Raw genomic sequence first — 21,502 nt, 5'->3', positions numbered from 1 at the left:
TGGGATGGCCCAGCTGAGAGTTTAAGGATGATTTAGAACAGCTGGCTTCAGGTGGGCTGGCTGGGGCACACTGCAATGACACGACTGCCACTCCTGGCCCTCCCAGAGATGAGAGAACGGGGAACACTGACTGCGGTGATGGAAAGCTCATCTGCACACATCAGCACAGCCCCAAGCCTCAGGGGGACCCCAGGGGTGTCACTGGGGCCACGAGCCCCATCCAGCACCCCCAGTCCCACGGGGCTGGGGGCACCAGCCTGTCCTGAGCACCCCCAGGTGCAGAGACACAGCCAGGGGCACAGGACAAGCTGCGGGGCACATCCAGGGCTGCAGGAACTGAATGCAGGAAAATGTGGCATTGATGGTGTGACCATGGTCACAGGGGTTTTTGGATGAGGCAAGAGATGAGAAGGTTGGCTCCATGTTCAGAGGGCTTGATTTACTATTTTATGATATATATATTATATTAGAACTATACTGAAAAGAAAAAGAAAGGAAAAGGTTTCTTCAGAAGGCTAGCTAAGCTAAGAATGGAACAGAATGAATAACAAAGGCAGCTCTCTCGGACTCTGTCTGAGATCGCTCCGTCTTGATTGGCCATTAATTACAAACATCCAAGAGGGGCCAATCACAGATGCACCTGTTGCATTCCACAGCAGCAGATAACCACTGCTCACATTTTGCTCCTTCTTGGGCGGAAAAATCCTAAGGAAAGGATGTTCCATAAAAGATGTCTGTGACATCTCTCCTCTGTCCTGCCCATCTGAGGATGGAGTGACAGAGTGGCTTTGGGGACACATGGCAAATCAAATATTATCTGATTTGCTTCTCCTATGTTTTGCTGCTTTGGAGATTGTTTATCCAAGATGTGAATTGTTTTTAGTTAATGGCCAATCCCCACCAGCTGTGTCGGACTCCGAGGAGTCAGTCATGAGTTTTTCATTAGCATCTTGTTAAGCCTTCTGCCTGTATCCTTTCTCTGTTCTTTAATAGAGTTTTAGTATAGCATTGTATGATATGATATGATATGATACTATATAGAATAGAATAGAATAGAATAGAATAGAATAGAATAGAATAGAATAGAATAGAATAGAATAGAATAGAATAGAATAGAATAGAATAGAATAGAATAGAATACAACATAATACAACATAATACAACATAATACAACATAATACAACATAATATAATACAATATATTCTATTATATCATGTTATGTTATATTTTATATCATATCATACCACATCACATAATATAAAATATTCAAATAGCCTTCCAAGGACATGGAGTCGGGTTCCCAGATTCCCTGTCCTGGGCACAGGTGTTTGTGGGCAGTGTCAGGGGTGACGGGGAGCAGCTGGAGCCTCGCCCTGAGCAGCCAGGAGTGCTGAGCCGCCTGCTGCTGGCCCAGCAGGAGCTGCTGGAGCTGTTTGCACAGCCCGTGGGCTCGCACAATGGCCATTCTTCACCAGCCGCTGTCCTGGGGGAGCACACGGTGCTCATTCCCAAGGAGCCCGGCAAACATTAACCAAGAGGAACGGCAGGCTCACCCACCGGCCCGCTCAGGCCAGCTCAGCTCCACATTTGGAAATAACGCCAGCTCCTCAAGTGCTCAGCTGCAGCTCTGGGGTCTGTGACCCACAGGAGACCCCTGGGACAGCAGAATCCATAAACAAAAGGAAGGGAACATAAATTAATGATCTTGGGGAAATGACTATCCTATGTATGCTTATTCCAGGGAAATAAATTAGTATGTGTGTAAGATATAGACTCCAAACAGGAGCACTTTCTGTGCTCCACATGCACAATATTCCAGAGGAGACGTCCCCTCGTGCATCTAACCAAATAAGGAAAGGCAGGTTGTTAATGCTCCATGCTGCCAGGGATTTATCAGGTGATTTTGGTACCACAGCTGGGGTGTGATGCTGCAGCAGTGCTGACCACACACGGGGCTGCCCGGCTGCCTCCTCCTCACAGCACTGGCACGTTTGCAGGTCTCTGCAATCCATTTTCACATTCCTTGATGCTCCTTTCTATCCTTGTACTTCCTTGGTGCACTCAGCGTCCTCACAGAGGAACTGCCTGCCTGTAAGTATTTCTTCCCCATTGCTGTTGAGGCCTTGTTCAGGCTGCCCTGGAACAGAGGCTGGATGGAGTTCCAGAATAGAGCAGGGATTTATTCAAAGGGTCTCCTCCATGGATGCACCTTGGGCAGCACCAGAGCCCAGCCAGGGCTGCACCCAAAATTAACCAAAACAGTCACAAAATGAACCCAAAATGAACCAAAACGGTCACAAAATAAACCCAAAATGAACCCAAATGGTCACAAAATGAACCCAAAATGGCCCCAAAATGCACAAGCAGGCACGGAGTCTGTCCCTGGGATCAGCTCTGCTCCATCTGCACCTTGCAGTTCATTGTCCCATCCCAGCTTTAGCCCAGGCCGTCCCACCCTGCTTGTTTTTCTCTCTCCAGCCCACGGTGTTTGTGCTCTTGGGCTGAGATTTGGGGCATTTGTTCCCCAGCTAGAGCAGAAATTGTTTTGTCTCCCTGCTCTGTGCACAGAGCTCACCATCCCATAATGTGAAACCCAGATCCACACACTAAAGCAGCACAGAATGTGAAAAATATCAAAACTAAAACCTGAGGCATCACTGTCGTGTGGGATTTTTTAAAGATGTGTGTCTAATTCAGTGTTTCTGACAGCTTTACCTTGCTCTTATCAGAGCATTGTGTGCTGTGTCTGACAGAGCTGCTGAGCAGTTCTGCCCTTGCCCCTCTCTCCCTGTGCCAGTGCCCGCACCTCCTGCCAGCTGTCCCTGCTGTCACCCAGCACACACAGGTGGTGCCAGGCTCTCCTCAGAGTGCTCAGGGCAGTGCCAGATATATAACCTTCTAGCAGCTCCAAGGAATGGAAGGGGAAATTCTCCTGTAATTATGGGACTGACTGCAGCTGAAGTGGTGATTGCGGTATGAACTGTCCAAGCTTTGGTGTGCAGAGGTTTGAGGGAACTCTGGAAAGGTGCCACAAACACCCCAAGGACAGCTCAGAAAGGTGTCAAAACCCAAGGCAAGGCTTTCCCTGCCTTGCCAGTCACCTCACACCTGAGGGCTCTGGCCTATCCATGGGAGCAGGAAATGTTCCTCATCCCCCATCTCACAAAGGGATGAACAGAATGGGGTGATTCCAGTGGAGCAGCTTGTGGCCACAACTGCCCAGTCCCCGTCCTGCAGAGCTGTACAGCTCCTCAGCAGCACTCCTGTCCTCTCCAGCCTGTGTTCAGTCCTGTGTCGTGTTTCACTCGGCTTGCCCACATTGGCTCACATTCCCCCATCTCCTCCTAGCCAAGCTCTGGCAAGCAGCCCCTCTCACCCTGCTCCAGCAGAGAGTGAGGCTGGAGGAGCAGCAGGCACAAAAGGCATACTGAGACTCCCTGGTCCTGTGCCAGACTGGCCCAGGCCCTGCCAGTCTGCTCCTGCCAGCAGGGCTGGGGAGAGCCTGGCTCAGAGCGAGCGATGGGGCTGCCAGGAGCTGGCACAGCCCTGAGCGTGTGTCACAGGGAGCTGAGCTGTGCCCTCCCTGGGGACGCTGCTGCAAAGCTCTTGGGAGGGCAGGGCTGCACCTCCTGTGGCTGGGACGGGCTGTCCTGGCCTGGCATCGAACATCCTGTCACTGCTGGGGTGCCTTGGGAACGCTGCTCCTCTCGTGTCACCGCTGTCCCTTCTGGCTGTGGGTCTTTGGGAATTGCTTTGGGAATGCTGCTGCTCTGGTGTCCCTGCTGGCTGTGGGTGCTTTGGGAACGCTGCTCCTCTCGTGTCCCTTCTGGCTGTGGGTGCTTTGGGAATTGCTTTGGGAACGCTGCTCCTCTTGTGTCACCGCTGTCCCTGCTGGCTGTGGGTGCTTTGGGAACGCTGCTCCTCTGCCACCTGGCCGGGCCTGCAGCCAGGAGGGCAGGCTCAATTAGCTCAATTAGCCCTGCAATCAGGGGCACAGCGGGAGCAGCCGCTCTGGAATTGCCTCTGCTGAGCTGACAGAAATCCCTTTTTCTCTCTGGCTGGCCGCAGGGTGCAGGCAGCTCATGGGGATGCTGAGGGGAGGCACAGGGCTCTGCCTCTGCCCTGCCAGGCACCCCGTGTGCCCCTCGGGGAGCATTCCCTGTGCTCTGGGGGCTGCAGGTGCCAAGCTCCCCCAGGAAAGGCTGATCGGGGAGCTTGGGGCACTTTGGGCTCCAAGGAAAGCAGGCTGAACCCCAGCACCAGGGGCTCCCTGCCAGGGACACCCAGGGGACAGTGCCAGGAGAAGGGACAAACTGCTGGGCACAGCGGAGCTGGGCAGGGAGCCCCGGGCACAGCAGGGACAGAGCCAGCGTGGCACTGGGCAGTGACAACAGCAGCGAGGGCACTGACTGCCCACAGAACCGGGGCACCGCAGTGCCTTTGGTTGGTAAAACGTGTCAGTAGTGAAGGGGTTGCTTGTGCTGCGTGTGTGGAATACACTGAGCACGTAGGTTTACACAAACGAAATAAATACTTACTGACTCTCTCCAGTGTGTAATTATTGGCTCGCTGCACGTTGGGAAATGAATCTGAATTTTGTGCACAGCTGTGGAATCCCGGTGCGTGCAGGTCTCTGGGAGAGCGTCAGCCCTGATCCAGCTCCAGGGCCTAAAGAGAGCACAGCTACTGTCAGCATTGGGCTGCCTGATGGTTTGTGCTGTGCAGCATCTGTGTGCTGGGCAGAGGCTGCGGGAGCTGAGCTGAGCAGGCTGCAGAAGGGAACGCTGCCAGGGATGCCATCAACGCCCCCCAACATCTGCAGGGGCTGCCAGAGCACGGGCCGGGCTCTGCTCGGTGCTGCCAGTGCCAGCAGCAGCAGCAGCGGCCATCAAAGGGCGGGCAGCGAGGGGCAGGGCAGCAGGAGGGAGAACTTGTGTGCATGGAGGGACAGCAGAGCCCTGCAACAGCTGCCCAGGGAGGGCCTGGAGTGTCCCTGTGTGGAGCCATCCATCCTGTGGGATGCACCAGATCATCCCCAGACATCCCTCCCTACCCCAAATATCCTGGGATTCTGTTACTCTCAGCGCTGTGTGTGACATGCCCTCTCACACACAGCCAGGCCTACCCCTGTCCTAGTCCAGGTTCTTCCCCCCAGAGTCAAGATACTTGGTTTATTTACAGCTTTTTATTGCAGTTTTGCTGGGTGGCAAACCCACACATGCAGCACAAGGAAACCCTTCACTACTGACACGTTTTACCAACCAAAGGCACTGCGGTGCCCCGGTTCTGTGGGCAGTCAGTGCCCTCGCTGCTGCTGTCACTGCCCAGTGCCACGCTGGCTCTGTCCCTGCTGTGCCCGGGGCTCCCTGCCCTGCCCTGTGCCCAGCAGTTTGTCCCTTCTCCTGGCACTGTCCCCTGGGTGTCCCTGGCAGGGAGCTCCGTGTGCCCCAGGGCGGCCTGGGGAGCCGGGCTGGCTCTGCCCAGGCTGGGCATGCTGTGAGCTCGCTGCCCATCCAGGGCTGGGGTTGAACCTACTTTCCCGAGCCCCAGAGCCCCAGGCTGCCGGGGCAGGGGTGTTTGGGTGCTGACAGCCTCTGCTCGTGCCCGCGACACGCCACAGATTGAGCTGTCCCCATCCCTGGTTTGGTGTCTTGGTCCTGTCACTGTTCCTTGTCCCGGTCCCTGTGGCTGTCCCTGTTCTTGTCCCCATCCCGGTCCCGCTCCCTGTCTCTGCTTCTGTCCCCATCCTTTGTCTCTCCGTTCCCTGTCCCTTGTCCCATCCCTGTCCTTCTGTCCCGTCCCTGTCCCTTGTCCTCATCCCTGTCCCTGCCCCTCTGTCCCTTGTCCCTGTCCCGCTCCCCTCATGCCCGACCGGAAGTGACGCCATCTCCGCGCGCCGGCGGCGTCCCCAGGCACGCGGCCGCGGGGGTCGCGCGAGGCGGGGCGGGTTGGTCACGTGTTCCCGCCGCGCGTGGCCGCCAGCCGCGCCGGGGCCGGGGTCGGGGTCGGGATCGCGCTCCGCTCCGGGATGTTCCGCATCGAGGGGCTGGGGCCCAAGATGGACCCCGAGGAGCTGCGCCGCAAGATGCGCCGCGACGTGCTCGCCTCCGTCCGCAACTTCGTCATCTACGTCGCACTGCTGCGGATCAGTGAGTGACACCGGGTGGCGCGGCCCGGGCGTGCGCCGGGCCCGGCCTTTTGGGGGTGTTCTGGGGGTCCTGTTCCCGGGGATGTCCCGGCCCCGCACTCCCGGTGCCGTGCCGGGGCCGCCCGGGAGGTGTCTCACGTCGGGCGCGGTGTCTGAGCTGCGGCACCGTCCCGCAGTAGTCTCGGCGCGGGCCGCGCCCGACTCGGCGATGTTTTCTCCGCAGCTCCGTTCATCCTGAAGAAGCTGGACAGTATATGAGCCCCCGGGACCGGCGGGATGACCTGCGGCTGCTCTCCCCGGGCACTGCGGCGGGAGAGGAGCGCAGCCCGCGCCACACGGCTCCCGAGGGTGTCCCCTCGGCACCGGCAGCACGGGCGGGCCCGCGGGCAGTTTGTGCCGTGAACAAAGCCGCCATCCGCCCCGCACTGCGGCTGCCCAGCTCACGCCCGTCCGTGTGAACGCCCAGTCTGCCCTGCACCCAGCCCAACAACAGCCCGATGGAAATAAACGGGAGAGCAGCTGTGCCACGGCCCTGTCCTGCTTTGTTTGTGATAATTACTTACAGTGATGGAGCTAGGTGGGGCCCTGGAAGGGGAGGCAGGGCAAAGGGGCAGGGGCACGGGAAGGTGCCCAGCTGGGGCTGGGATGGCTCCACACAGGGACGCTCCAGGCCCTCCCTGGGCAGCTGTTGCAGGGCTCTGCTGTCCCTCCATGCACACAAGTTCTCCCTCCTGCTGCCCTGCCCCTCGCTGCCCGCCCTTTGATGGCCGCTGCTGCTGCTGCTGGCACTGGCAGCACCGAGCAGAGCCCGGCCCGTGCTCTGGCAGCCCCTGCAGATGTTGGGGGGCGTCGATGGCATCCCTGGCAGCGTTCCCTTCTGCAGCCTGCCCAGCCCAGCTCCCGCAGCCTCTGCCCAGCACACAGATGCTGCACAGCACAAACCATCAGGCAGCCCAATGCTGACAGTAGCTGTGCTCTCTTAAGGCCCTGGAGCTGGATCAGGGCTGATGCTCTCCCAGAGACCTGCACACACCGGGATTCCACAGGTGTGCACAAAAATGTGTCTGCAGGTGGGGCAGGGTGGGGCTGTGCCAGCTCTGGTGGCCCAGGAGCCGCCAGGATCTGCCCTTGGCTCACGGGCCAGGGGTCCTGGAGGTGCAGCTCAGCTTTGGGCACTGGGTGATGATTTGGGAGCAGAGCCGAGTCCCTCGGGGGTTCCCTGCCTGCAGCCTCAGGTGCCTGCTGCATCCAGGCAGGTTATCCATCTGCAGAGGCTCTGCATTCCCTGGGAAATGAGATCCAGGGCATTCCTGAGCTCAGCTGACCTGGAGGCTGCAGGGAGGAACCGGCTTCTCCCCCTGCTGTCCCAGAAGGGGGATTTCCTTGTGCTCTGGCCCAGGGATGTGCCTGCCAGTGCTGGGGACAGTGCTGACAGCAGGCTCAGGGCTCTGAGGTCTGGCTGTGCTGGATCACACGCTGACCTTGGGGAGAGGATGTTACACAACACACTGGTGTCCAGACCCCTGTGAGATCCACACGGGATCCACATGGGATGCCCAGGCCCTCGCGCCCCTCAGAGCAGCTGTTTCTGTGCCTTGGTGTGCCCAGGAATGATCCAGCCATCCCAGTTTGGCACAGCTCCCTGATTTTCCAGCACTAGGCAGGTGTCCCTTCACAAACTCTTCCTGTTGTCACTGACACTGGTATGTCCCTGCCTTACAGGTGGTTCTGCTGAGGGTCCCCTGCTGGGGCAGGCTGTGTCATTGCTGTCACACCTACTCTGACTTCACACTGCTGGATGAGCAGTGAGGGAAGAGCAGAGGTGTCTGAGCTCCAGGAGCAGCATGGCCTTGCCAGAACCTGTTGTAATCTTCGCTGCAGTGTTGTTCTCGCCTCTCTGCTGGGGCTCTTCTCCCTTCTCTGCCACACACTCCTTCCTTTCTTCTCAGGGGCTCCTCCTGGGCTCTTGACCCACCCCTATTTATCTCAGTTACCTTCACGAGCTACAGCTGCTGCCCAGCTAAGGACCCTGCAGCTGCAGCTCGTTTGGAGCAACTCAGACCCACACAGGTCTTACAATACAACATATATTCAGGCCCCCACATTGACACACACAGGTCTTACAATACAACATATATTCAGGCCCCCACATTTCTCCCCTTTTCTTTTAACAATTATACAATCACAATACACATACAGTTCCAGCTCTCAGGCTGCCACAGCTCTCAGCTGTCTTTAGATACAACCATAGAATATATACATATCCCTATACAGTCCCAGCTCTCTGGCTGCCACAGCTCTCGGCTGTCTTTAAATGTTCCAAGGCTCTTTTCTTTAAAGTTCTGTATTGTTTTGTTGGCCTTTAAATAGCAAGCATATAAATCACCAGAGGTATTGTGTAATCTGTCAAAGCAGCATATGCTTAAGCACCTTATAAACTATTAAATAATCATAATATTTCTCTTTCCAAGTTTGCTTGTTTATTTGTTTGAGCAGTTGCAGAGTAATTAAAGTAACTTATTTTTCTCCTTTTTCCCTTCAGGAGCTTGAAGCACTGAAATCATAAATGATTTGGCAACAAGCTGAGCTTGCAAGGCAGGCAATAAAAACCGTGGAAAAACAAGTGACTTTTATAAAGGAAACCCTTTTCAGAGAATCCTTCCTGAAGCAGCAAGAGTGCAGCAGAAACCCGGCGAGCAGGCAGCTCCAGGAGCAGCAGCCATTGGAAGGAGCTGTCTGCAGCTCTCAGTGCTGTACTGAGCATGTCCCAGCGGAGCCCAGTGCGAGCAGCACATTATGCAAAAAGGCAGTGTTTTGTTATTACGACGCGCGCCGGACGCAAGACTCCCCAAAAGGGCATGCGTACCCCTGAAGATTTCAGACCTCCTTTTATCCCCCTTCCAAATGCATATGCATACAGTTTCACAATAAGTTCATACATATTCATCTTGCATGACACTTAGCACTAATTCTTCTTTATTGGAGGAATTCCTAGGTCGGGGGCAGATTGACCTCGTGGTTTTTCTGTTTTTCTTTCTCTGTCTCCTTGCTGTCTCTGGAACGCGGCCTCTCCTTCAGCTTTAGCTCCACAGACCCTTCACCTAGTTCAGGATGGATCCTTACTCTGTCTCAGCAGCTCCAGCAGATGGGAGAGAGGCACAGCAAGCATTTGCCTCGCTTGCATCACCGCCGCCTGCAAACAAACCTAGGTCGCTAGAGGGGATCTCGCCAGCAGGCCAAAGGAATGAAACCCGCGAGCATGGCTTGATGGCCAGAGGTGTTGCGTTGTTGTAATCTTCGCTGCAGTGTTGTTCTTGCCTCTCTGCTGGGGCTCTTCTCCATTCTCTGCAGCACAGTCCTTCCTGCCTTCTCAGGGGCTCCTCCTGGGCTCTTGACCCACCCCTATTTATCTCAGTTACCTTCACGAGCTACAGCTGCTGCCCAACTAAGGACCCTGCAGCTGCAGCTCGTTTGGAGCAACTCAGACCCACACAGGTCTTACAATACAACATATATTCAGGCCCCCACATTTCCCCCCTTTTCTTTTAACAATTATACAATTACAATATGCATACAGTTCCAGCTCTCAGGCTGCCACAGCTCTCGGCTGTCCTTAGATGTTCCAAGGCTCTTTTCTTTAAAGGCCATATTCTTCCAGCTTTCTGCTGCTACAGCTCCTTAATTCAAAGGCCATATTATATTCCAAAGTCCCAGCTCTCAGGCTGCCACAGCTCTCGGCTGTCCGGGGGATTCCATACCTTCTTTCAATGTTTGGTTGCAGTGTTCTTCATCACACGGGGTCACCAGTTGTTGTAATCTTCGCTGCAGCATTGTTCTCGCTCTCTCTGCTGGGGCTCTTCTCCATTCTCTGCCACACACTCCTTCCTTTCTTCTCAGGGGCTCCTCCTGGGCTCTTGACCCACCCCTATTTATCTCAGTTACCTTCACGAGCTACAGCTGCTGCCCAGCTAAGGACCCTGCAGCTGCAGCTCGTTTGGAGCAACTCGGACCCACACAGGTCTTACAATACAACATATATTCAGGCCCCCACAAGAACCTTGGGGAATGGGGCACACAGGGGGTGGAGACCCTCCCAGTGCCACTGGAGGGACAGGGGACGGTGCCAGGAGAGACCAGAGCTGCGGCTCGTGGCCATGATTCCAGGTGGCCAGGAGGGCCCAGGGCTGTGCCAGGAGCACAGGGCAGTGACTGGACAGTCACTGTGCTGGCCCTGCCCAGGCTCCGTCTCCAGGGCTGGGTCCAGCTCGGGCCCCTCAGCTCAGGCAGGGCCCTGAGGGGCTGGAGAGTGTCCAGGAACGGAGCTGGGAAGGGAATGGAGCCCCAGGAGAGGCTGAGGGAGCCGGGAAGGGGCTCAGGTGGAGAAAAGGAGGCTCGGGGGGGCCCTCTGGCTCTGCACAGCGCCTGACAATGCTGCCAGATGAAGAATGGATTGCACCTGGTGGGTTAATACAATGGTCTTTTAGGGAAAGCATTAGACTATGGAAGTGCACAATCCAAAGCACAATAAACATTAACCAAGGAAAGGAGTGAGAAGCTCCACTCCACTGACTCCAAGCCTCACCAGTTACTGAGCTAGGCCAGCTCTGCCAGCCTTTCTCCTCTGGGCACAGCAGCACCAGTGCACCGAGTGCTCAGACACAGCTGGGGGGGTACTGGCCAAAGACACCCTGGGACAGGAGGACACGTGTGCCATCGGGGCCACCAGAGACACCCCGGGACAGGAGCAGAGGGAACTTCTGGGCCAGGGCAGCTCAGGGTGGGCACAGCAGGAATTTCCCCATGGAAAGGGGGCTCAGGAGCTGCCTTGGCACTGCCCAGGGCGGGTTGGAGTGCCCAGCGCTGCAGGTGACACTCAGAGCTCTGGGCTGGGCACAAGGTGGGGATGGGGCACAGCTGGGACTCCATGGCCTGGGGGGGATTTTCCAACCTGGATGAGCCTGTGGGAGCTGTGGCCAGGGGGAAATGCTGTGCTGGGGTCACCGTGCCTGGTGACACCCTGGGACATGCACAGCCCTCAGCTCAGTGAGGTGTGGAAGAATAGCTACGTGACAAAAACCACATAAACATACTCTAAATAGCCAACCAAGAACTGGAAAAGAACCGGAGCCAGCCAATCTGAGTCCCTGCAGCTGTAGGGACACTGTGGCCTTGAGCATAGCTGTATGACAGTAACAAGGTGCTGTGGTTGAGAGAGAGACATGAGAAAAAGAAGATGTAAGATATAAAGAATGAGGAAGTAAGAGAGGAGCTGATAATTATGGCATAACCATACACAATATGTATGAGCTTATGACTTGTTGTGCATGAATGTCTGATGCTCTCATCAATAAACGAAGCTTGCTGAGCTCATATTGAGCGTCCAATCTTCCCTCACTGCGACAGTGAGGGGTGACACTGCCCTGTCCCCACTGCACAGCCCTGCCCCATCCCTGCCCCAGTGCAGCCCCACTGGCAGCACTGGGAGCTGCTGGGATGGACTGGGACTGGGCTCTGGGCTGTGGCAACATCCTCCTGGAGTCCTGGATCACACTCAGAGACTGCAGAGGGCACAAGGCTGTACTGGGAGACACTGGTCCATACTGGAAAGGAAAGGTTTGGGCTCTACTGAGAGCAACAATGGAAGAAATTACTGCAAAAGTGGGGGAAAAAGTATCAAAGAGCAAGGGAAAAGGGCAAAACCAGGGCACAAATGGGCAATAAGTGGTGAGAAAAACCCTGAAAATGGGGAAACTACCCCAGTAAAATGGTGAGATGTGGCAGAAACCAGCAGTGTGGGCACAGCCAGCACCATCCCAGTGCTCCCAGTACAATACTGGTCTGCACCACAGGTCCTGTGGCACAATCCCAGTAAGGGCTGCCACAGTCCCAGTAGGTGCTCAGTGCCTCCAACACACCACCAGCACTCCCAGTACAGTGCTGGTGAGCCACAGCTCTTCAGGCAGGCTCCCAGGATGGCCCCAGTGCTCCCAGTGTGACACCACCATGACCTACAGTCAGATCCTGATCCTGATGTGATCCCCAGTGTTCCCAGTATGAACCCAGTGCTTCCAGCACAGAGCCAGCCTCAGGCTGCAGCTCTCCCCAAGCGTGCCACAAGTATATTCCCAGTGTTTCCAGCATGGCTCCCAGTATGGGTCCTGTGGCTCTGAGAGCAGCTCCAGTGCACGCCCCAGCACAGGCGCCAGGGCTCCCAGTGCAGGTCCCAAGGTTCCCAGGGCACTCCCAGTGCTGTCCCAGTGTCCCCAGTACAGCCCAATAAACATTTTTTAGTCCCCAAACACTCAAAATTCCCCCCAGACACGATGTCACCATCCTGCCATTGCCTTTATTGGTGGGTGGGCGCAGGGGGTCACAAGATCAGGCCCCCCCCAGTGAACTCCATTCGCTGCCAAGAGAGGGGAGAGAGGAACAGGTGAGTGGGGGGCCCTGGGGGTCTGACCCAGCACCCCCTGAGTCTGTGGGCTGTCCCTAGCACCCCTGACTATGCAAGGTGACCCCAGAACCCCCTGACTGTGCAGGGTGACCCCAGCAGGGTGTCCCCATCACTCCCAACTCTGCAGGGTGACCCCAGCACCCCCAACTCTCCAGGTGTCCCCAGCACCCGTCTCACCTGCGGAGGGGTGACAAAGGCCAGCCAGTCGGAGGGGCGGGTGGGCAGCAGCCCCATGGCCTGGCACTTGTAGAGGGCCAGTGCCAGCCCCAGCCCGTTGCCCACCAGGAACACGAGCCCCTGCAGCGCCCGCCGGCTGGAGCTCTCCAGGGCCTTCAGGGCTGGGAACACAGTGGGGCCTCTCAGTGACACCCATGGTGCTGCTGACACGGGGGGCAGGGGGTGGGCAGCACCAGGGGGGAGTGCTGGCCACAGGGGAATGGTGTGGGGGTCACTGTGGGGCTGTGGGAGACATCTGGTCATCCAGGGGGATGTGGGGACACCACGGGGGCTGTGGCACTTCTGTGGGATTGTGGGAACACCCAGGGGACTGCAGGGACACCCAGGGGCCTGTGGGATACCCAGGGGATTGAGGGACACCCAGGGAGATGTGGCACATTCAGAAGGCTGTGGGGACACCCAGGGACACCCAGGGCTCTGCAGGGACACCCAGGGCTGTCCCCGTGGAGCTGTCCCCACACTGGGGCTGCACTCACTGGCAGACAGGGACATGAGGGCCTGCAGCGGGCGCCAGCCCATCATGCAGACCATCATGGCCGGGAAGATGGAGATGGTGTTGCCGGCCATGTACATGATGAACAGGTTCATGGGGATCTGCTTCAGCGGCGCCAGAGCCACGTCCCAGCAGCGCTGCAAACACAGACGGTCATAGGGGGGCATCCGGACACGGCATTTGGGGGATCCCAGGGTGGACAGGGGGACACGGAATTTGGGGACCCAGGGAGGGTGTGGGGACTCGGCATTTGGGGGATCCCAGGGCAGGGAGCACCCGTCACGCGTGCCCGGGGCTGGGGGACCCGCACGGCCGGGGCAGGGGAGGGACGCGGGGCAAGGAGCACCCCCACGGGGAGCCGGGGGGTGGGGAGCCACGGATGGCCTGAGGCACGGAGCGCCCTCCAGAGCTGACCGCGGTGTCGGGCACCAGGGAGCAACGCTGGGGACGCGGGGAACTCGGCCCAGGGCTGCCCGGTGGGGTGGGAGTGCGGGGAACCCGGGCTAGGGACCGGTCCCACAGAGGTGCCCGGGCTGTGTGGGGACACGGAACAGCCCCCCAAGCCCCGCGGAGTGCCGGCTGTCCCCCGCTCCCTCCCTCACACCTTCTCCATGAGGATCTTGTCGCTCTCGTGGACGCCGCCCTCCCCCAGCTGCCGGTCAGCGAAGCCGAGCGGGCCGCGGCCCTCGGCGGCTCCGCGGGGCCTGCGGACAGCGGGGCGGGTGAGGGGCCGCTCGGGGTCCGGGGGTGTCCCGGGTGTGTCCCGGGTGCGTCCCGACTGTCCCGGGTGTCCCCCCGGCCTCACCGAGCCCCCGGAGCCGCCCCCAGGTCCAGGGCCCACTTGAAGCGCCGGCCCCGCAGCGCCGCCGCTGCCGCCGCCATCGCTGCGTCGCGTCACGGGGACACCGCGTGCGACGTCATCACGGGGCGACAGGGACACGCCCTCTGCCACAGACCGACAGACGGACACGGACAGACACTGACACACAATGACAGACACACACACACACAGAGACAGACACTGACAGACAGAGACACACAGCCCTTTCCCCACACAGACAAACAGACACAGACAGACAGAGAGACAGCCAGCCCCTTCCCCACACAGACAGACACACCGACACACACAGCCCCTTCCCCCCGCAGAGACACTGACAGACAGACGCACAGACAGACAGACGCACAGCCAGCCCCTTCCCCACACACACAGACACACACAGCCCCTTCTCCACACACAGACACACGCACAGACACACAAACACACACAGCACCCCACCCCGTGTCTCGTTTCTGCCACCGCTCTTCCAGCTCGCTCCCCCGAGATCCCTGAGGGTTTATCCTACGGGGGAGCCATGCTTTCCTGGGGGGATCTCTTTTAGTTTTGGTGAGTGTATACAATAATTTTGATTTGTTAGGGCTTGCCACCTCCGTCACGGCCCCATCTCTCACCTCTCACAGCTGCCCCCGTGCAGCCTGTGGGGGAGCCCAGAGCCCACTGAACCCCGATATTGCCCCTACACCCCCGTATTGCCCCCGTATACCCCCAGTGACTCCCGCTGTTACCCCCCTCACCCCCACTGCTCCCCGTTAATGCCCCCAGTGCCCCCCGTTATTGCTCCCACTGATCCTTCTCTTTGACTCCTCCCCATCCCTCAACCACCGCGCATGCGCAGCCAGACGCGCCAGCACCGCCCCGCCCACCACGTGGCCCAGCCCAACACCGCCTCCCTATTGGTGAGGGTGACACAAGCCGCGCCCAGTAACGCGTTGGGGTCGACACGTGATGGCGCCGCCCTGCTCGAAGGTCACCAATCGCTCCGCCATGTTGGGTGTGCCGGGACTGTGGCTGGAGCGCGGCGCCCCAGCACTGCCATGTTGGGTGTCCCAGCACAGGTGTGGCACCCCAGGGCTGCCATGTTGGGTGTCCCAGCACCTCCCTGGCACCCCTGGGGGGGCCATGTTGGGTGTCCCAGCACATGTGGACACCCTCCATGGCCACCATGTTGGGTGTCCCAGCACAGGTGTGGCACCCCCGAGCCACCATGTTGGGTGTCCCAGCACAGGTGTGGCACCCCCGAGCTGCCATGTTGGGTGTCCCAGCACAGGTGTGACACCCCAGGGCCGCCATGTTGGGTGTCCCAGCACAGGTGTGGCACCCCAGGGCTGCCATGTTGGGTGTCCCAGCACAGGTGCGGCACCCCCGAGCCGCCATGTTGGGTGTCCCAGCACATGTGGGCACCCCCATGGCCGCCATGTTGGGTGTCCCAGCACAGGTGTGGCATCCCGGAGCCGCCATGTTGGGTGTCCCAGCACAGGTGGACACCCCCATGGCCGCCATGTTGGGTGTCCCAGCACAGGTGTGGCACCCCAGGGCTGCCATGTTGGGTGTCCCAGCACAGGTGCGACACCCCCGAGCCGCCATGTTGGGTGTCCCAGCACATGTGGGCACCCCCGAGCCGCCATGTTGGGTGTCCCAGCACAGGTGTGGCACCCCCGAGCCGCCATGTTGGGTGTCCCACCAGGCCCATGCTGTGTCCATGTGTCCCCACTCCAGGGGTCTCAGGAGCCAGCAGGTCCTGGGACACGTATCCCCAGAAGTGTCCCCGTCTGTTCCCCTCTGGAGGCGCTGTGGCACAGGATGGACTCAGGAGGCAGACTGGAGTGAAAAGGGTCCTTTACTGAGGGCTGGGGGCCCAGGCCAGTCCAGCTGCCCGCAGGGTGTCCCCGGCTCAGCACTTGGAGTATCGGCGGCGCACGGAGTCGCGGTAGAACTGGAAGACGGTGCTGGCGGCACGCTGGGCTGCTGCCAGGCACTGCTGCATCTGCACAGACCGGGGAGAAGGGCTGGCTGTGAGGGGCCCCCTGCGAGGGAATCCCGCTCCCCAAACCTCCCCCGGGGGTCCCTCACCTCCTCCACAGAGCAGCTGCCCTTGGTGGTGGTCATCAGCACCTTCCTGTCGCTGCTGGCGATGGCGAAGGTGAGGATGGCGCGTGCCTCCTGCGGGGACAGCGGTCAGGAGGGCTGGGGGGCACACCCAGAGCAGGCCCCCCGCCCACGCAGGGCTCACCTGCTCCTGTCGTGCCGTGGGGTCCAGCAGGATGGTGCCGTCGGGCTGCAGGGCGCAGGTGACCCCGCAGAAGAGGGCGGCCAGGGGCAGCCCCGCGTCCAGCAGCGCCATGCAGGCGGCGTTCAGGCAGCACGACAGCAGCTGGGCGTGTCAAGGGACCCACAGCAGCAAGAGCTCCCGTCCCCCCGCCCCCCAGCCACCCCACAGAGGGAAGGATACGGAGCCGGCGTCGCTGAGCACCTGCAGCACCAGGGAGATGGCGGTGCGCGGGTGCAGCACGCCCAGCAGCACGGCCTCGCACGTCTGCCGCAGCAGCTGCTCCCGGCTGCGCTCCAGCACGCCTGCATAGCGGGCAGTCTGTCAGCTGGCACCCAAACCCCCCTGCCCGGCTCCCCAGGGGCTGCCCTGGGGCACACGGAACTCCCTGCCAGGGACACCCAGGGGACAGTGCCAGGAGAAGGGACAAACTGCTGGGCACAGGGCAGGGCAGGGAGCCCCGGGCACAGCAGGGACAGAGCCAGCGTGGCACTGGGCAGTGACAGCAGCAGCGAGGGCACTGACTGCCCACAGAACCGGGGCACCGCAGTGCCTTTGGTTGGTAAAACATGTCAGTAGTGAAGGGGTTGCTTGTGCTGCATGTGTGGGTTTGCCACCCAGCAAAACTGCAATAAAAAACTGTAAATAAACCAAGTATCTTGACTCTGGGAGGAGGAACCTGGACTAGGACAAGATGGCAAGTCCCCACCTGGCAGCCCCACCTTGGGGCGCAGCAGCACCTCCAGCGCCGCCCGGTCCGGCAGCTCCTTGCTGATCTTGGCCTCCGCGGGGCCATAGAGCCCGGCCAGCACCGAGGTGTCACCTGGGCACACAGAGAGCAGAGCTCAGGTGAGGAGGCTGCTCCCAGCAACAGGAGCCCCTGGCACCCTGCGGGAAGGGTGGGAACAGGACTTGGCAAGGGGAGCAGGAGAGCCCCGGGACGGGCAGCAGGGCGGCTCTGTGAGGCAGAGAAGGGGAGGCCTGGGATAGGCAGCACCACAGACACTGCGGGAAGAGCTGGGAAGGAAGGAGGAGCCCCGGGAAGCGGAGGCGGGATGGGCTGGGAAGGAAAGTCTAGGGAGGGGAAGGCTGGGAAAAGGAGACCCGGTAAGGAAAGAAAGAGAGCCCCGGTGAGCAGAGCCCCACAGACGAAGGGAAGGGAAGGGAAGGGAAGGGAAGGGAAGGGAAGGGAAGGGAAGGGAAGGGAAGGGAAGGGAAGGGAAGGGAAGGGAAGGGAAGGGAAGGGAAGGGAAGGGAAACCCCGCGGATCGGAGCCCCACAGACCCTGCAGGAAGGTGGCCGAGCCGTCGGGCCGCGAGAGCAGCCCCAGCTCGCAGGAGAAGGGCCGCAGCCGGCACTGCCCGTCCGCCACCTCCATCTCCACCGCCATCTCGCCGCTTCTGCCGCCGCTTCCGCTTCCGGGCCGCACGACAGCCAATCAGCGCCGGCCGTCAAGACAACCAATCAGCGCCTGGCGTCGCGCTGGGCCGCGCCCCTCGCCGCGGAGGGAGGGAGGTTGAGTGAGGGAACAGCCCGGCCTTAGGGGGGGCAGGAGCAGCGTGGGGACAGCAGGGACAGCGGGGACAGCCCGGGGACGGGGAGAGGAGGGACAGCCGGGACAGCGCGGGGACAGCGGGGACAGCCCGGCCTCAGGGAGGGCAGGAGCAGCGTGGGGACAGCCCGACAGCCGTCAGCCTGCGGGCACTGGCGGAGCGGGCAGAGCTCGCTGCTGATCCGTTCCCCATCGCCTTTGAACACCCCTCCGGGCTCTGCGCTGGGCTCCTGGCCACGGCAGAGGGGTGACTGTCCCCGGGCTGTGGGGCAGCGAGCCGCTCGGTGCTGTGAGGGGCTTTGCGGTGGGCTCGGGGCTGCCCACAGCACACGGGAACGGCCCGCGGCATCGCGACCCTTCTCTGTTCAATGCTGGCACACGGAGCCTGGCCATCGGAACGGCCCCAGGAGAAGGGGGAGACTGTGTCACGGAAATGGCACAATTTTATTTCCTCCTTAGTTTCCTCCTCCTGATCCTCAAAGGGCGCCGGGATTTGTGGGCCCTCCTCCCCTCAGAGCGCCGAGTGCCGCGGGGCCGGGCCGGGGGCCGGCGGCTCCTGCCCCGGCGGGGCGCGGAGGGGCCCTGGGCCAGCGCGTCCTCCTGCGGCCCTGCCGGGGCCCGGCGCTGCCCGGGGCCGCCGCGGGGCCGCTCCTGCCCGGCGGGGCCGGGCGCGGCCGGGGGAAGGCCGGGCCCAGCCCCGGGTTCAGGCCGGCCGGGCGGCTGCCCCAGGCCGGGCCCTGCGGGGTCCGGGGCCAGGCCGGGGGTCCCGCCCGGCGAGGAGGGCCCGGCGCTGGCCGCGGGGCTCTGTGCCTCGTCCGGCTCGTCCTGCGGGGCTGGCGGTGAGCGCCGCCGCAGCCAGGCCTCCCGGCAGCCGTGCACGGCCACGTGGATGAGGCCGCGGATGAGCGGCGCGGTGTAGTCGCCCAGGTAGCGCTGCAGCATGTGCGTGAGCTCGGCCCTGTCCGGGCCGCAGATGCACAGCGTGGCCAGCGCGATGGTCTCCACCTGCCGCGCCTCCCACCAGTGCTGCCCGTAGATGGCGTCCAGGCTGTCCCGCAGCCAGGGCCGCACGGGCTCCAGCAGCCGCTCCTGGCCCTGCAGCAGCTCTGCCCACAGCTCCGCCGGGAACTCCTCCGCGGCCTCCGCGCCCGCCCGCTCATCCGGGGCCGGCGCTGCCCGCGGCGCGGCCGGGCCGGTGTAGACCAGGCGGAACAGGGCGCGGCGGGGCCGGGCGGCGGGCGCCGGCGGTGCTGCGGCCGGGCCGAGCAGGCACTGCAGGAAATCGTTGCGGCCCAGCTCGGAGAAGCGGGCGCTGAGCACGGGGCTGGCGCACCGCGGGCACGTGGCGCTGCCGGCCGTGTGGCGCAGCAGGCAGCCCAGGCAGAAGCGGTGGCCGCAGGGCACGGCGGCCGTGTCGCCCTCCACGCTGTGGCACACCGGGCAGTTCCAGTCCGTCTGCGTGGCCTTGCTGGGGGCCGGCGGGGATGCGGGCAGGTACAAGGACAGCGTGCTCCCCATGGCTGGCACCGGCCACGGTGCTGGGCCCACGGCTGCACTTGCGGGTCTCGAAGGTCTCCTGCAGCCTCGGCGATTCTGGGATTCTCTAGCGCCTCCAGAGCATGTCACACACTGCGGAATGGAGAGAGGCCGTGGGCGCTGTGTTACAAGCAGAGAAGTTGCCCATTTTTTTAGAAGGTTGCAGAGTTCACAGGCTGGGCCAGTTGCTGCCAGGGTGGAGTTCTAACTGTTGTTGTAATCACCTGTTGTTAATAGTTTTTCGTTAACTACCTGTTGTTGATGGTTGGCAATTCCCCTTTTTTTGTCGAGTAACACCCTGCTGCTTCCCGGAGGATGGCACCCAGGACGGTGAAGAGGAGAAGAGTTGGCATGCAAACGAAGAAACCTTTCACCAAACCTAGCAGAAACCCCTAAAAACAATGAGCCAACATGGAATTGAGGGATTGATGTCTAGACGTGAGGAACAGAATCCAGTGTCCGCCGAGACCCTTTTTACTTTTCACACGTTGGCTGGAAAGAGGACCCCAAATATCAAACCAAAAAACTGGGAATCCCCTGGTGCTTTCGTGAGGACGGGACCCCCAGCTCTGCCCACAGACCAGTGGGCACAGCTGCACTCTTTCTCCTCCTCTGTGCCACATCTGGCCCAGGCAGCCTGTGGGGATGGGCAGCGTCCCCGTGGGGCTCACCTGCAGTGCCACCAGCGCCAGGCAGGGCTCAGGGCTCAGGACACGGGTAGGGAATTGCCAGGGCCAGCCCACGGCTCCAGGAGACAGCTGGCTCCACTGTGCAGGCCCCAGAGCCCGGCTGGGCAGCAGCCCAGGCTGGAGCCACGCTGGCAGTGCCCAGTGCAGCCAGGGAGGGATGTGACCTCACAGCCACACACTTGGCGTGTCACCCTCCACCAGCAGGTGACTGTGACGGTGACCACAGGGTGAGGGAACAGACGAGGATCTGGCCCCATGTTTCAGAAGGCTTGATTTATTGTTTTATGATATATATTACATTAAAACTATACTAAAAGAATAGAAGAAAGCATTTCATCAGAAGGCTGGCTAAGAATAGAATAGGAAAGAATCATCACAAAGGCTTGTGGTTTGGACAGAGTCTGAACCAGCTCACTGTGATTGGCAATTAATTAGGAACAACCACATGAGACCAATCCCAGATGCACCTGTTGCATTCCACAGCAGCAGATAATCAGTGTTTTCATTTTGTTCCTGAGGCCTCTCAGCTTCTCAGGAGGAAAAATCCTAAGGAAAGGATTTTTCACGAAAGATGTCTGTGACAGTTGACATCACAACAGGACATTGGTCCCCACAGCATCAGGGGAAGAAGGAAAATCCTGATTCTTGTGTTAACTGCTGTGTTTCCCTGCTGCTCTCAGCCCCCTGCATCAGTGTCTGTGTGCCCTGTCCCTAACCCTGGCTGAGGTGCCCTGTGAGGGGCAGCCCCGAGCCCACCCCCAGTCACAGCTTCACAAGGAGACAGGGCTGGGTTGTCACCATGGTATTTTCTGAAAAATCCCTTTGCCAGGATTTCTTCTCCAGGAAGCTGAGAAGCCTCCAAAAAGAATGAAAACAATAATTATCTAATTGCTTGGAATGTGGTCTGGAGATCATTCACCAACAGGTGCATCTTTGATTGGTTTCACGTGAGTTGCTTTAATTTAATGACCAATCACCATCAGCTGTGTCAGACTCTCTGAGTCAGTCATGAGCTTTTGATTATTAGATATTGATTGTTAAGCCTTCTGATGTATCCTTTCTCTTTTTCTTTAGTACAGTTTTAGTATAGCATAAAAATATAATAAATATAAAAATATAAATAATATAATACATCATATCTCATATCAGCCTTCTGAGAACATGGAGTCCAGATTCTCGTGTCTTCCCTGGTCCTGGGAGCCCTGAGAACACCCCAATGCAAGAATGCATCACACAAAACTGTTTTTTCCCCTCTGCTGTGGCATTAACCACAGCACTCAATCATGTC

At 59.7% G+C, this 21,502-nt stretch overlaps 3 protein-coding genes and 1 long non-coding RNA gene across 4 annotated transcripts; 2 read left to right on the top strand and 2 right to left on the bottom strand.

Annotated features, from left to right (window-relative positions):
• The first annotated feature begins 5,937 nt into the window (after positions 1–5,937).
• TOMM5 (translocase of outer mitochondrial membrane 5) lies at positions 5,938–6,676 on the top strand. The gene is made up of 2 exons (XM_064735450.1): positions 5,938–6,150; positions 6,373–6,676. Exons 1-2 carry the CDS (start codon positions 6,030–6,032, stop codon positions 6,405–6,407), a joined length of 156 nt encoding a protein of 51 aa, XP_064591520.1. The 5' UTR covers positions 5,938–6,029; the 3' UTR covers positions 6,408–6,676.
• Positions 6,677–7,210: 534 nt separating this feature from the next.
• Positions 7,211–11,519, top strand: LOC135459421 (uncharacterized). The gene is made up of 2 exons (XR_010443030.1): positions 7,211–8,266; positions 10,168–11,519. It is a non-coding gene; the product is annotated as an uncharacterized LOC135459421 (long non-coding RNA).
• Positions 11,520–12,475: 956 nt separating this feature from the next.
• EMC4 (ER membrane protein complex subunit 4) lies at positions 12,476–14,448 on the bottom strand. Its single transcript, XM_064735449.1, has 5 exons — positions 14,139–14,448; positions 13,938–14,037; positions 13,317–13,470; positions 12,781–12,941; positions 12,476–12,555 (listed from the first exon to the last, which is right to left on the bottom strand). Exons 1-5 carry the CDS (start codon positions 14,213–14,215, stop codon positions 12,520–12,522), a joined length of 528 nt encoding a protein of 175 aa, XP_064591519.1. The 5' UTR covers positions 14,216–14,448; the 3' UTR covers positions 12,476–12,519.
• A 1,542-nt stretch (positions 14,449–15,990) lies between these two features.
• EXOSC5 (exosome component 5) lies at positions 15,991–17,844 on the bottom strand. The gene is made up of 6 exons (XM_064735871.1): positions 17,722–17,844; positions 17,147–17,260; positions 16,621–16,742; positions 16,402–16,542; positions 16,242–16,331; positions 15,991–16,155 (listed from the first exon to the last, which is right to left on the bottom strand). Exons 1-6 carry the CDS (start codon positions 17,825–17,827, stop codon positions 16,063–16,065), a joined length of 666 nt encoding a protein of 221 aa, XP_064591941.1. The 5' UTR covers positions 17,828–17,844; the 3' UTR covers positions 15,991–16,062.
• Positions 17,845–21,502: the final 3,658 nt, after the last annotated feature.

This window comes from Zonotrichia leucophrys, chromosome Z (assembly GCF_028769735.1).
Source record: "Zonotrichia leucophrys gambelii isolate GWCS_2022_RI chromosome Z, RI_Zleu_2.0, whole genome shotgun sequence".
In the NCBI taxonomy this organism is placed as follows: Eukaryota; Metazoa; Chordata; class Aves; order Passeriformes; family Passerellidae; genus Zonotrichia; species Zonotrichia leucophrys.
Note: the sequence above shows the minus strand (reverse complement) of the source record. Positions and strands in the feature narration are given on the sequence as shown.

Bases quoted from the DNA above. Each gene is read 5' to 3' on its own strand.
- EMC4 (XM_064735449.1), bottom strand. From the start codon at position 14,215: ATGGCGGCGGCAGCGGCGGCGCTGCGGGGCCGGCGCTTCAAGTGGGCC. The intron at 12,942-13,316 runs GTGAGTGCAGCC...CTGTGTTCCCAG, and splicing joins CCTCATGTCCCTGTCTGCCA to CCCTGAAGGCCCTGGAGAGC. The intron at 12,556-12,780 runs GTGAGACGGGTG...CTCTCTTGGCAG, and splicing joins CCTTTGTCACCCCTCCGCAG to CGAATGGAGTTCACTGGGGG.
- EXOSC5 (XM_064735871.1), bottom strand. From the start codon at position 17,827: ATGGCGGTGGAGATGGAGGTGGCGGACGGGCAGTGCCGGCTGCGGCCC. The intron at 16,743-17,146 runs GTGGGGACTTGC...CCCGCTATGCAG, and splicing joins CCCCAAGGTGGGGCTGCCAG to GCGTGCTGGAGCGCAGCCGG. The intron at 16,332-16,401 runs GTGAGCCCTGCG...CTGTCCCCGCAG, and splicing joins CCACGGCACGACAGGAGCAG to GAGGCACGCGCCATCCTCAC.
- TOMM5 (XM_064735450.1), top strand. From the start codon at position 6,030: ATGTTCCGCATCGAGGGGCTGGGGCCCAAGATGGACCCCGAGGAGCTG. The intron at 6,151-6,372 runs GTGAGTGACACC...TTTTCTCCGCAG, and splicing joins CGTCGCACTGCTGCGGATCA to CTCCGTTCATCCTGAAGAAG.